The 13,532-nt window shown below is 42.5% G+C and overlaps 1 protein-coding gene across 3 annotated transcripts in view; it reads right to left on the bottom strand.

Annotated features, from left to right (window-relative positions):
- Positions 1 to 13,532, bottom strand: part of RAB3B (RAB3B, member RAS oncogene family) — a 138,663-nt gene that overhangs the window by 104,886 nt on the left and 20,245 nt on the right. For all 3 annotated transcript variants that reach the window (XM_048861493.2, XM_048861491.2, XM_048861490.2), the window contains one exon: positions 8,079 to 8,306. In XM_048861493.2, the coding sequence (XP_048717450.1) occupies positions 8,079 to 8,306 (228 nt within the window). The remainder of the gene's footprint in view (positions 1 to 8,078; positions 8,307 to 13,532) is intronic.

The following is a 13,532-nucleotide window of genomic DNA, read 5'->3' as shown; positions in this document are numbered from 1 at the left end:
AAAAGCAGAACAATATGCTGGATGAGTAAAAATTACAGTGCATACAACAAAGTACACAGAGGTGTGGGTTTTTTTTTTTTGTTTTTACTGAATTTAATTATTACATTTCTTATTCCCTCTCAGGGCAAAATATGCCATTTTGCACTCCAGTAACAGAAGTTTTACAAAGCAATTTTGTCTTTAAAAATATTATTGATGTTTTTGTTCTTTAATATGTTTCCTCCTATTCCCAACCCAAAAAGTAAAAACACTATTCACGGATCTCAAATATTTTCCAAATAGGAGCATTTATTAAATTCCTGACTCAAACTAGAACAGCTATGGGGAATCCTGTTATAAAGACTGATAAGGGCCCTCCTTTATTGATCATTACACCTAACTAATCATTAAATCTTTGTGCATAAAATGTGAACTTCCTAAAACAAACATGCACAGAAATAAGATCTCCATCTTGCAAACACAGATCAATTTCTACTAGACATTTTAATGCCAAAGCACATTAGCCAGGTTAAAATGGTCTCTGACTGGCAAGCTTTTTACGGTCCTTACTGATTGGCACTCAAAAAAGGTATGAAATTCTCTCATCTTTGAAAACATAAAAGAAAAATCAAAGAAACTACTGCTAAAGTGAGCTTCCCACCAAATTCTCCATTGTTTTGATCAATGTAAGCAAAAGGCAAACCCCATAAGCACTAAGAGGGAGTGGTTCTAGGTTCTAATAATTCTGATTCATAGTGATTAATAATCACTATGAGGTACACTCACTACAACTGGATTTCTTCCTCCCCCATGTCCCACATGATAGCAGATAAAACTTTTATAGATAGCCACTCGAGTGCCACTACAATTCCAAAAAGAAAAGGAGTACTTGTGGCACCTTAGAGACTAACCAATTTATTTGAGCATGAGCTTTCGTGAGCTACAGCTCACTTCCAGTCTGCCATCTTTTTCAGTTTGACAGTCAGGAAGCCCTATTGAATGATGTAGCCTTGGGAAAGCAGAGAACATCATAGGTCCCTAACAATGTTGCTCCATGAAATTTTGTGTGTGTGTGCGCACGCGCACAAAGGAAACTCAAAGTGTTCTTTAAATAATTGCATCATCCTTCTTACAGTAGGAAATAATTGTGTATTAAGACTGATCAAGTAAGAGTTGCTGCTAAGTTCCATTGGCCATAATATAAATAAAAAGAAAAAAGTTAGCATGACCTTGTCCGGAAAGCCACAAAGTAAAACAGTTAAATTTCCAATGGGGTTTCATTTAATCCAGAATACCACATGCCTGGCCATTGTTTATATTATCCAACATCAGACCCATAATCCTCTCCTGGAACAGATCCACAGGGCCAGAAGCCTCTAGTTTCAGCAGGGCTCAGTTGGTTTTAACTACTGTGTTGTTTAACTCTCCAACAAAGCCTTATTAAGCTTCTATTAGTTCTAACCCAGTGCACCTGCACCAGTGGAGAGCTGCTGGTGTAGACGTATCTGTATAGCAAATGTGCTCTTTCAAGTTAAGTGGTCGAATGGTGTTGATGCCCCAAATCAGTCAAGGGCTACTTTTACAGCTAACGCATTTAGGATGAAATTCATTCCCGTGCAGAAGGCCAGCACAAGAGCTGGGCACCTTTTAAGTCCCATCCTACTTACACCCTCAAAATAGGATTTAAGTCATGTGTAAGTAGGATGACCAGACAGCAAGTGTGAAAAATCGGGACAGAGGGTGGAGGGTAAGAGGAGCCTATATAAGAAAAAAAACCAAATATCAGGACTGTCCCTATAAAATTGGGACATCTAGTTACCCTGTGTGTAGGTTTTGTGCCAACTCTGCACAGTGATAAATTTCACCCATCATTATCCAAAGACACTGTCAAGGTAAAAAGTCATGGGCCTAATTCTCCTTTGCCTTACATCTCCTTTGCCTTACATCTACATCCCACTTCACAAAGATGTAGACAACTGCACAAGATTCAAGGCACTAGAGAATCAGGTCCCACAAATTTCAAAATAAGATATCTTATTTCCTTTGTTGCTAATACACTTTGCATTATTAAAACAAAGAATTTTCCAATTATTTTTCAAGATGTAAGCTGTTTGTTTACTTTTTGCCCTTCATAGCTAATAGCCAATTTCATTTTGTTTATAGTCAGTTTCACTCACTGTTCTGCTTCTCATGCACTAATACAAAGAAAAGCCTGACCCTGCTCCCTCATTCACATTGAGTAGTACCTTTCTCTGCATATGGTCCCATTGAAATCAATGGGGAGTGGTACCATCAGTTTTTAAGCAGATTAGAGCCTAATGTAGGCTCTGTAAATCACTTTTTAAAAGAAAAGTAGTAAAATTAACACCAGGAGATACATTTATAAGAAAACAATTTCCTTCATCCACCTACGAGCACTCAGTTGCATTTTGTGCCTTGTAAGGGCTCAGCTTTTGGTCTGTTAATAGCCACCACTACCGTGCTTAGTTTGATGCTTACATTCAGATTACAGATTCAGGTTTATGACACGAGCAAATGAGCTCAAAATAGGTTGAAATATTAAGTGGTTTTAAAAGGTACCTACTTAAAATCTTTGTTAAAACTCTTAAGTCATGGTTCATGTTATGGATCTGTGAAAGGGATATACAAATAAAAGCATGTCACCTTGGAATTGTTAAGTACTTAATTTTTCATTCTAAAATAGTCTTTTAAGTCAACATACAGTAATGTTGTTAATACTCTAATATTACAAATCCTGCTATTTTAGTGACTTCTCTCTGAAAAGTGGTATATTATCTCTTTTCAGGTTTAAGGCTTTTCCAGAAGATTTCAAACATATTTTTAAAACTTTTGATTAATTCAAAATTTTATTTAGAATGTTCTTGATAAACCTCACATAACTTTATTGAGTTTGTCTTCCTTTTACAGACTTCATTAACAGCAGGGACATGACGTCCTGTAATAAAGTCAAACACAGGAGGAGAAACATGTTTAATTTGGTAATGGCTTTAAACTCTGAAATATCCTCATAACCCAAACACTAAATCAAATTATTTCACAGCTAGATCTGTGCCAACCTATATATCAGTTTTATTTTATTACCAGAATCTAGCAACATGGCAAAGATTGTGTTGCTATTAAATCTGTTGTACCTTGCACCTGAAGACATAAGAGATCAAATTAATTATTTACTAAGGAAAATGCTATAGTTAAAAAAAAAAATCCTCCACTCGCAAATCAGGAAGGCAGTAGTTCAGAATGATGTGCTTTGTACAGTGGTATATTTTAATCTAGAAACAAAAGGATTAGTTATGAATCCATTGCATATGGATTAATTAGAACACTGTGCATCTGCCATTTTTCTATTGGCCAGAAATGTCTGGAAAATGATAACACATTGTTTCAACTAACCTTATATCCAGTAAAAAGAAAAGGAGTACTTGTGGCACCTTAGAGACTAACAAATTTATTTGCGCATAAGCTTTCGTGAGCTACAGCTCACTTCATCGGATGCATTCAGTGGAAAATACAGTGGGGAGATTATATACATAGAGATCATGAAACAATGGGTGTTACTATACACATTGTAACCAGAGTGATCACTTAAGGTGAGCTATTACCAGCGGAGACCGGGGGGTGGGAGGAGAACATTTTGCAGTGATAATCAAAGTGGGCCATTTCCAGCAGTTGACAAGAATGTCTGAGGAACGGTGGGGGGTGGAGTGGGGGGTGGGGATAAACATGGGGAAATAGTTTTACTTTGTGTAATGACCCATCCACTCCCAGTCTCTATTCAAGCCTAAGTTAATTGTATCCAGTTTGCAAATTAATTCCAATTCAGCAGTCTCTCGTTGGAGTCTGTTTTTGAAGTTTTTTTATTGAAGAATTGCCACCTTTAGGTCTGTAATCAAGTGACCAGAGAGATTGAAGCGTTCTCCAACTGATTTTTGAATGTTATAATTCTTGACGTCTGATTTGTGTCCATTTATTCTTTTACGTAGAGACTGTCCAGTTTGACCAATGTACATGGCAGAGGGGCATTGCTGGCACATGATGGCATATATCACATTGGTAGATGTGCAGGTGAACGAGCCTCTGATAGTGTGGTTGATGTGATTAGGCCCTATGACGGTGTCCCCTGAATAGATATGTGGACACAGTTGGCAACGGGCTTTGTTGCAAGGATAGGTTCCTGGGTTAGTGGTTCTGTTGTGTGGTGTGTGGTTGCTGGTGAGTATTTGCGTCAGGTTGGGGGGCTGTCTGTAAGCAAGGACTGCTCCCAAGATCTGTGAGAGTGATGGATTGTCCTTCAGGATAGGTTGTAGATCCTTGATGATGTGTTGGAGAGGTTTTAGTTGGGGGCTGAAGGTGATGGCTAGTGGCGTTCTGTTATTTTCTTTGTTGGGCCTGTCCTGTAGCAGGTAACTTCTGGGCACTCTTCTGACTCTGTCAATCTCTTTCTTCACTTCAGCAGGTGGGTATTGTAGTTGTAAGAATGCTTGATAGAGATCTTGTAAGTGTTTGTCTCTGTCTGAGGGGTTGGAGCAAATGCGGTTGTATCGTAGAGTTTGGCTGTAGACAATGGATCGTGTGGTGTGGTCTGGATGAAAGCTGGAGGCATGTAGGTAGGAATAGTGGTCAGTAGGTTTCCGGTATAGGGTGGTGTTTATGTGACCATCGGTTATTAGCACAGTAGTGTCCAGGAAATGGACCGCTTGTGTGGATTGGTCCAGGCTGAGGTTGATGGTGGGATGGAAATTGTTGAAATGATGGTGGAATTCCTCAAGGGCTTTTTTTTCCATGGGTCCAGATGATGAAGATGTCATCAATGTAGCGCAAGTACAGTAGGGGCATTAGGGGAAGAGATCTGAGGAAGCGTTGTTCCAAGTCAGCCATAAAAATGTTGGCATACTGTGGGGCCATGCGGGTACCCATAGCAGTGCCGCTGATTTGAAGGTATACATTGTCCCCAACTGTGAAATAGTTATGAGTGAGGACAAAGTCACAAAGTTCAGCCACCAGGTTTGCCGTGACATTGTCGGGGATACCGTTCCTGGCAGCTTGTAGTCCATCTTTGTGTGGAATGTTGGTGTAGAGGGCTTCTACATCCATAGTGGCCAGGACGGTGTTTTCAGGAAAATCACCGATGGATTGTAGTTTCCTCAGGAAGTCAGTGGTGTCTCAAAGGTAGCTGGGAGTGCTGGTAGCGTAGGGCCTGAGGAGGGAGTCTACATGGCGAGACAATCCTGCTGTCAGGGTGCCAATGCCTGAGATGATGGGGCGTCCAGGATTTCCAGGTTTATGGATCTTGGGTAGCAGACAGAATACCCCAGGTTGGGGTTCCAGGGGTGTGTCTGTGTGGATTTGTTCTTGTGCTTTTTTAGGGAGTTTCTTGAGCAAATGCTGTAGTTTCTTTTGGTAACCCTCAGTGGGATCAGAGGGTAATGGCTTGTAGAAAGTGGTGTTGGAGAGCTGCCGAGCAGCCTCTTGTTCATATTCTGACCTATTCATGATGACGACAGCACCTCCTTTGTCAGTCTTTTTGATTATGATGTCAGAGTTGTTTCTGAGGCTGTGGACGGCATTGTGTTCTGCACGGCTGAGGTTATGGGGCAAGTGACGCTGCTTTTCCACAATTTCAGCCCTGGCACGTCGGCGGAAGCACTTTATGTAGAAGTCCAGTCTGTTGTTTCGACCTTCAGGAGGAGTCCACCCAGAATCTTTCTTTTTGTAGTCTTGGTAGGAAGGTCTCTGTGGATTAGTATGTTGTTCAGAGGTGTGTTGGAAATATTCCTTGGGTCAGAGACGTCGAAAATAGGATTCTAGGTCACCACAGAACTGTATCATGTTCGTGGGGGTGGAGGGACAGAAGGAGAGGCCCCGAGATAGGACAGATTCTTCTGCTGGGCTAAGAGTATAGTTGGATAGATTAACAATATTGCTGGGTGGGTTAAGGGAACCACTGTTGTGGCCCCTTGTGGCATGTAGTAGTTTAGAGAGTTTAGTGTCCTTTTTCTTTTGTAGAGAAGCAAAGTGTGTGTTGTAAATGGCTCGTCTAGTTTTTGTAAAGTCCAGCCACGAGGAAGTTTGGGTGGAAGGTTGTTTTTTTATGAGAGTATCCAGTTTTGAGAGCTCATTCTTAATCTTTCCCTGTTTGCTGTAGAGGATGTTGATCAGGTGGTTCCGCAGTTTCTTTGAGAGCGTGTGGCACAAGCTGTCAGCATAGTCTGTGTGGTATATAAATCTTCCCACTGTATTTCCCACTGAATGCATCCGATGAAGTGAGCTGTAGCTCACGAAAGCTTATGCTCAAATAAATTTGCGAGTCTCTAAGGTGCCACAAGTACTCCTTTTCTTTTTGCGAATACAGACTAACACGCCTGCTACTCTAAAACCTTATATCCAGTGCCTCTGTTTAATTAGTCTGGAGACAAAGCTATACAGAGAACCATTTTAAGCTGCTGCAGCTGGCTTTCTGGAAGTTGGTTTCATAGCTGCTCTTATCTCTCCCTCTTTGGTATCTTTTTCATGTGTTTAATACAAATGGGAGTATTTTGCTAGGGAATTCCAAGTGGGTGCTTTGTAATTCTTCAGAACACAAAAGCCTGAGCACAGCTTTCCAACACAGTTTGAATGCAAATTTTCTGGGGTATTTGAAGGGTTAAACACTATCAGGATCAATTTTGCTGTATAAATGCATTTCAAGTCATCTGTCACGTGTAATAAAAAATGTTTCTAAAACATTTGCCCTTCATAAAAGAAACATGATGAACTCCTAGCATGGTTGCTTAGATGTAGCCCTGTGCTGTACTCTGTTGCTCAGGAATCTTAGATCTTTTGCTGACTTGACAGTGAAATTCTGGCTCATTGCAGAAATTCTATGACAGGGTTTCTGTATGAATCTCTCCTGCCAGTTGACATTTGATGTGGTTTCACCAGAGATGGCTTTTAGCACCCTTTAATGGGGTGGCACCCACCTCTCGCGAGTGCCCCCTGGCCACATGCATGTGCCTTTACTCTCTTTCAGTTTCTTGTGACCCTGTCAGCAGTTTCAATGACTCAGCCCTCCAGCTGAGTCCCACACAATCTATGGGTAATACAAACAAAACAAACAGAGACAATCTAACAGAGACCTATCACAAGGCCTCTCAGTCTTTACACAGTCCCAGGCCTGGTTCTGAGCTGTACCCCCAGGCCTTCCTCTCTGGAGGCAATGGTTTTGCCCACTCTGGTACTTTCTGGCCCCAGCTCTCCAGCTGGGCCACTAACAGTTCAGGACCCCTTCCAGTGGTGTGTCAAATATTCAGGCCACTTCCCCAGTGGCCAATGGCTGCTTCCCGCGCAGTCTCTCTATGGCACTTGGACGGCTTCTCTACTGTTCCTTTTCTGTGACAGGTGTGATAGGTAAGGCTACGATTTAGTCATGGGTATTTTTACTAAAAATACCCATGGACAGGTCATGGGCAATAAACAAAAATTGATGGCCCGTGACTGATCCATGACTAAATCCTGGGGAAGTGCTGCTCTGGGAGGAGCTGGGGAGCTGCTGCTGGGGGTGGGGACCAGAGGGCCAGCAGCCCCAGCTGCTGGGGGCCGCCCCTGGACCACTGCTCAGGAGGTCCCTGAGGCCAGCCACACCGGCAGTTGCAGAAAGCATGGAGGTCGCAAAAAGTCACGGAATCCATGTCTTCCGCGACCTCTGTGACAGACACTGAGCCCCAGTGATAGGACCCAGAGGCCTCCAGCAGGGGGCCTCTGAGCCTGGTACACCATGTCACACACTCTCATGCCCTGTAGCTATCTGTGGGAGGACCCTCAGTAGTTGGAGTGAACTCACCTGTTTCTGCTCAGTGGTGCAATATTGCAGGAAGATGCAAATATATTTGGTGGATATGAGCTGATCAGATTTAGAGTCTCCAAGGGTGGGGAAAAGATACAACCAAACAAAACCCTATGAATAATAAACCTAGAATAATCCAAAATTTACTTTCAAAAAGCCAAATGTTTCAAATTATTTTGCGCTTAGCATTTATGATGACTTTTTCTGGTATATCTTTGCTCAGGTTTAAATAGAATATTTGGAAAGTGCCAGCACTTACCCAGATCTGCAGTTTCACCCGCTTGTCATTCCTGTAAACAGTTTTCACTTTGAAATCAATTCCGACTGTGCTAACAAAAGCTGGTGTGAAAGTATCATCAACATATCTGAAGAGGAAGGATGTTTTGCCCACACTGCTGTTGCCGATGATCAGGAGTTTGAACATGTAATCGAAATTTTGGTCTGAAGCATCGTTGTGTCTGTATCTGGCATCTGTTACTGAAGCCATCTAAGAAAATGACAATGACAGAGAGAAAATTTAAGAGTAGTTTAGTGTTAACTGTCCTCAACTCAGCACCTCATGCTTAGCATGTATCCCTTCTTTCTGAAGTATTTTATTTAAGTGGGGGAAAATACACTTTGAAATCACTTATGTGGGGCCTAATTTTAGCTCCCAACATGTACCAGTGCATATAGAGGCAGCTCTAGCCCACTGCTGGAGGCCTTAATCAGGAATATTGGGGGGGGGGGCTTCCCTACACACAACTCATACTAAAAAACTGAACGTGGGGCCCCAAGTAATTGCTTAATCTGCTTATGCACAGCACCGACGCTGAGAGCATGTGTAATTTTCAAGCCCAGGCTATAAATGTGATGTGCAGATCTGGATTCGTCAAAGGGATAAATTGGTGATTTTAGGTTTTTCAAATATTAACAGAGAAACAGCATTCTTATTCAAATTACAGAGTACTTCAATAAGCTGCTGAGAAGTGAAATCTCCATTACAATGCACTAGCTTTGGCAGCTGGGACAATTCATTTAGGCAGCCACAGTGGGAAGGTAAAGAGAAATAGTTTCAGTAACGACTACTGGAGAAAACTAGCATTTCCTAAATACCAAACTGTGCTAGGTGTGCGGGTTGTCTATCACTCGAGAGGATCTTTTAAAGTTTCCTATCAACACTGAAGAAGAAAAAAAAGTCTCACTAAGTCCATCCATTATTTATCTGCTTTCAAAATAGTAATTAATAAAAATGGCATGTGTGTGGAATGGAATGGCTCAGAGGAACTGTCAATGGCATTGTGACAGGTTATACTACCCCTCTGGGTTTCCAGAGGATACAGGCCCTGGGGCCAACTGAGAAGAGTTACTTAAAACTCCCTCCCTCTCCTGTGCTCCTTGGTAGGATTTAGTGACCATGCAGAAAAAGGTTAAATTATCTGAAAAGTCAAGGTAGCTGGAACTCATCACGCAACCATAGCTCATTGCTTTAACTTACAAGGCAGGAAAAGAGACACAAGGTGGGAAAGATAATCCCTTCTACTGGACCAGCTTCTGCTGGTGAGAGTGACAAGCTTTCGAGCTTATGCAGAGCTCTTCTTCAGGTCTCCTGGGACCAATACAGGTACAACAACACTGCATAAGGCGGGAAAAAACAGGCAGGGGATGCTCTGACTAGAGAAGGAGACTGTGGAACTCAGTCAGAAAAGAGGTTTCTGTTTATCTTTTCATCGCTGTTCATGTAGACAACTGGGGATGTGGGCCAAGCTTTAGCCTTTCCACAAATTTAGGGATTGCATCAATAAAGGAAACAGTGACTTTGGAACAGAAGTTTGTTTGTCTCACTTTATCAAAAGTGGACAAATGTAGTCGTGGTGCAAAACTACCCATTAAAGCAATGTTCAACAGCTATTACAGCCACCACCTCCTGAAGAAAAAAAGTTGTATGTGTCCCTGCTGTGTGTAGCCTGGTAGGGGAACATTTTCATTTATGGACTGTGTGTGTGTCACTGAGAGGAGAGGCAAGAAGGCCTGGAGTAGTTTGCCCTGTGACAGATACGTGGAGTATTTCATTTCTAGACCACTGGTTCAAATCTAGCCTGGGGCAACAGTGACTGGCAGTTGATGACTGTTCAGTGGTTTATGTGAAATGAGACAGTCTGAGTGGAGGCAGCCATCTTCTAACATCCCTCTTCTTGCTGGCAGGGTCAGAGAGGTCAAGGACTGGATGGCCCTACAGACAGAACTCCCCACTCATCCCAGAAAGTTATTCTATCCCATTGTATTCCTGAGCATATAGTACAGAGCACAAATTGTCTTTGGGAGTCAGATCCCCAGGGAGGGGGCATTCGGTTTTTTTAAACTGCCACAGTGGTCACTATCATGCTGCCTTCCCCTTCTATTACTCCCAGGATGAGGAAGCCTGTTGTTGCTTATCCACCACTAGAGGGAGCCTGCTGCCAGGTAAAGGAGGCAGTGAAAGGAGCTAGGCGTAGTGCACTAAACTCTCCCTACCCTCAAGACTCACAACTCCCCGAAAAGTCATTGTAGCCTGCTGCCTATCAGCCAGAGGCAAGGAGAGGAACCAAGACTGGTACAGGGAGTTTAAGGCCAGAAGGGGCCATTAAATATCTGTTCTGACCTCCTGTATATTACAGGGCATTAAATTTAATCCAGTTACCCCTGTAACCTGGATTCCTTAAATCCCTTTAATCCCAGTGGCTGGACTAGAGTCAGGGCCTCTCTTTCAAACATCCCACATTTCAAGAGAAAAGTCACTCCCTTTAGTCCCACAGTGCCCTACTTTCTATTCACCTTTGGTGTCCCCTCCCATTTATTGTGGAAAGTTATTGACACCATAAATAAAGAACCATTGCACTGAAGTGATAGAAAGGACTGTTTACTCTCATGGAGTGAATCCCATGGCATCTTACCTTCCTGCTTGAAGAATGTTGTGTTCCCGCTCTTTTGGAACTTTGTCACACACTGCTACCCACATTTGGGCCCAGGTAGGTTGAGTGCTATGGAGCAGAGGAATCCTATCCAGTACTTGATCTAAGGCCTCATCTACATATAGAATTCCACCAGTTTTACTAAAATCCATTTAAAACCAATTAAACAAACCCATCCAATTAAACCAGGATTATATCAATTTCTTATGGAATTAAGCAAAATGCAAGACCAAAATAAACCTAGTATAAACCAAAGTAAGTGTCCATGAAAGGGTTTGCATCAGTTTAATTACATTAGTTTAAAATCAAATCTTTAGTTAAACTAATGCAATCTGGACTACAAGGCCTACCTGTTTTACAGACTATACAATGAGTACAGTTTATTCAAGAGCACCTAAAGCAACAGTTAAACACTTAGTTATATCGCTGCATGCAGCAAAAACTTCTGCACAATTACCCTAGGAGAGGCTGAGATTCTGTCACATTATATATATTTTTATTTTAATATTAAATGAGGCCAAGATCCTTTGCAAACTCACCAACAAGACACAGTATGAATTTTATTCTCAAACGGGAAAATATTCTTTTGTTCATGACTTTTGGATCCGAGTCGGAATTTTAAAGCAAAGGTTCTAACTAGCTGCTCACTCACACACACACACACACAGTGCCCCAATTTCTGATATTGGAAATCTGGTCATTTATTATACACCAAAGAAGACACACCAATTTTTCTGTCTTAATCACTGTGTACTTATCCCCACGATGGAAGAAAGTCAGAGGCTTCACATTTAAAAGTACCTACTCTTCTTGATACACATTATCACCACCAGTGCTAATGGGAACATGTGCTGATGGGCAGGAGATCATTTTCTTCATTTCATATTCACTCAGAGAAAGACAAGGTGGGTGAGGAAATATATTTTATTTATTTATCCATACGCACTTGGCATACCAGATTCATCACCATCATCACTTAAAGCCTGGTCATTTCTAGAATTACAGTTTGACTTCAACTGACAGGTGACCCACTGATTAAATCTGAATCAGTCTCTTCTGTCAGGTTTCACCTTTGTGGAATCCATTCACCAAATCCAACATGGTTTTTAAAATGAAGTACTGCTGCTATCCCTGGATCCACAGATTGTTATAATCAAAAGAGCAAACAGCTACAAATGCTACTTTCAAATCTCTGTTAAAAAAGCAATTACAGAATGTGACTGGCCAGTATAGCTTTCAATTGAAGCACACCTTAAAAAATAAAAAGTGAGTGATTCTTGGAAAGAACATTCTGCTGTTTTCACAGAAGAGCAACTCTAGATGGGTTGTACAGAGATTTTGCTGGACTCAAGATCTGTTAGCTGAACCACAGCAATCATAAGAGGAGTTAAAAGTCACAGCAGTGTCGGGGGGGGTCACAAAGTTTCAAAAACTCTTTCAAGTTCAACTTTCTTGCTTAAACTTTTGCCCCCCGTGACAGGTTGGGAAAGCTATCTTTGTGCAACTTACATGTTCTGTTTGCTATTACGTACTCTCTATATTTATTGGGGGCAGGGTCATTAAACTTTGATGGTTTTCTCTTCAAATGGAGGCACCCTATGTCAATGAGCTAGCTAGCACTCAGGAAAAAACAGCGCACTCAGGTGACCCGCTAACCAGGCAATGATCATCTGACTGGGGGCGGGGGAAGAAGGCTGGTATTTGAGGATGACAAGGGGGTCACCTGACAGAGGGGACTGTCTGAATGTTGTAAGAGAAAGGTATTGTCCCTGGCCATTTTAGAGAGCAGAAGGACACTGACTGGAAGCAATGCTTAAAATGGACCTGGTCACAATCGGTTTCAGGGGTAGCAAAATGAAATGTCTGAATAGCAAGCTGGGTCACTGAGGGAGTGTACATTTTTAGCTCTACCTTGGGGGGCGGGAACTCCCCTCTGATTGCTACTTTAACACCTCCTGGAGAGGAGCCACCACCAATTAGGGGTCCCGCAGGAAGCAGACAGCACTCGCTGTTAATCTCCCCAGCCCCCATGTGAGAATCTGATACCGTTCTCACATGAGAGGAGAGGAGGAGAGAGAAGAAAGAGCCTAGCGGCTCCTGTCAGCTCTGCTCCCTCTCCCATACAATGTGAACCATGGGACAACTTCTCCCCTCTCCCTCCCTGCAATACCTGGCCTGGAAAGGGGGAGAGGGCACTCTGCTCCAGTTCCATCAGGCCTTGGAGAGGAGACATAGAACCCCAGGAGCAGTAGAAGTGAGGCTGAGGCAAATGAGAGCCAAATTGATGGGGGGACAGGATTGATTTGGGGGTGATGGGCAGGTTAAATTCTTGGACAGGGGGACTTGCAGATGTGGGGATGATTAAAGACTCCCCACTCTTTTCAGATCACTGTAAACACTGACTGAAAGAGTCAAAGAGACGGTACTCCATGGTCCAGAGAAGAAGCCAAGAGCTACCGGGGGGAAGGGGGCGGAAGAGAATCCTACCACCTCAGAGTAATGTTTCTCAACCTCTTTGATACTAGTGACCAGCTTGCGGTCTTCCAAAACTGTGTCAGGGAGATCTCAGGGACTGGCACCTACCCCAAGGACCGGTCATCAAGAAACATTGCCTTTAGAAGACTTTGATTAAATCATAGGAACAGAGGATATAGGACTGAAAGAGGCCTTCTGGATCATGAAGTCCAGTCTCCAGATATTGCAGGGAATCCTGTCCTCTAATCCCATCCAGAAACTTATCAAACTCCATCTTAAAACTAGATAGGTTGTTTGCCCTATTGGAA

The sequence above is a fragment of the Caretta caretta genome, chromosome 8 (assembly GCF_965140235.1).
Source record: "Caretta caretta isolate rCarCar2 chromosome 8, rCarCar1.hap1, whole genome shotgun sequence".
NCBI lineage: Eukaryota > Metazoa > Chordata > Testudines > Cheloniidae > Caretta > Caretta caretta.
Note: the sequence above shows the minus strand (reverse complement) of the source record. Positions and strands in the feature narration are given on the sequence as shown.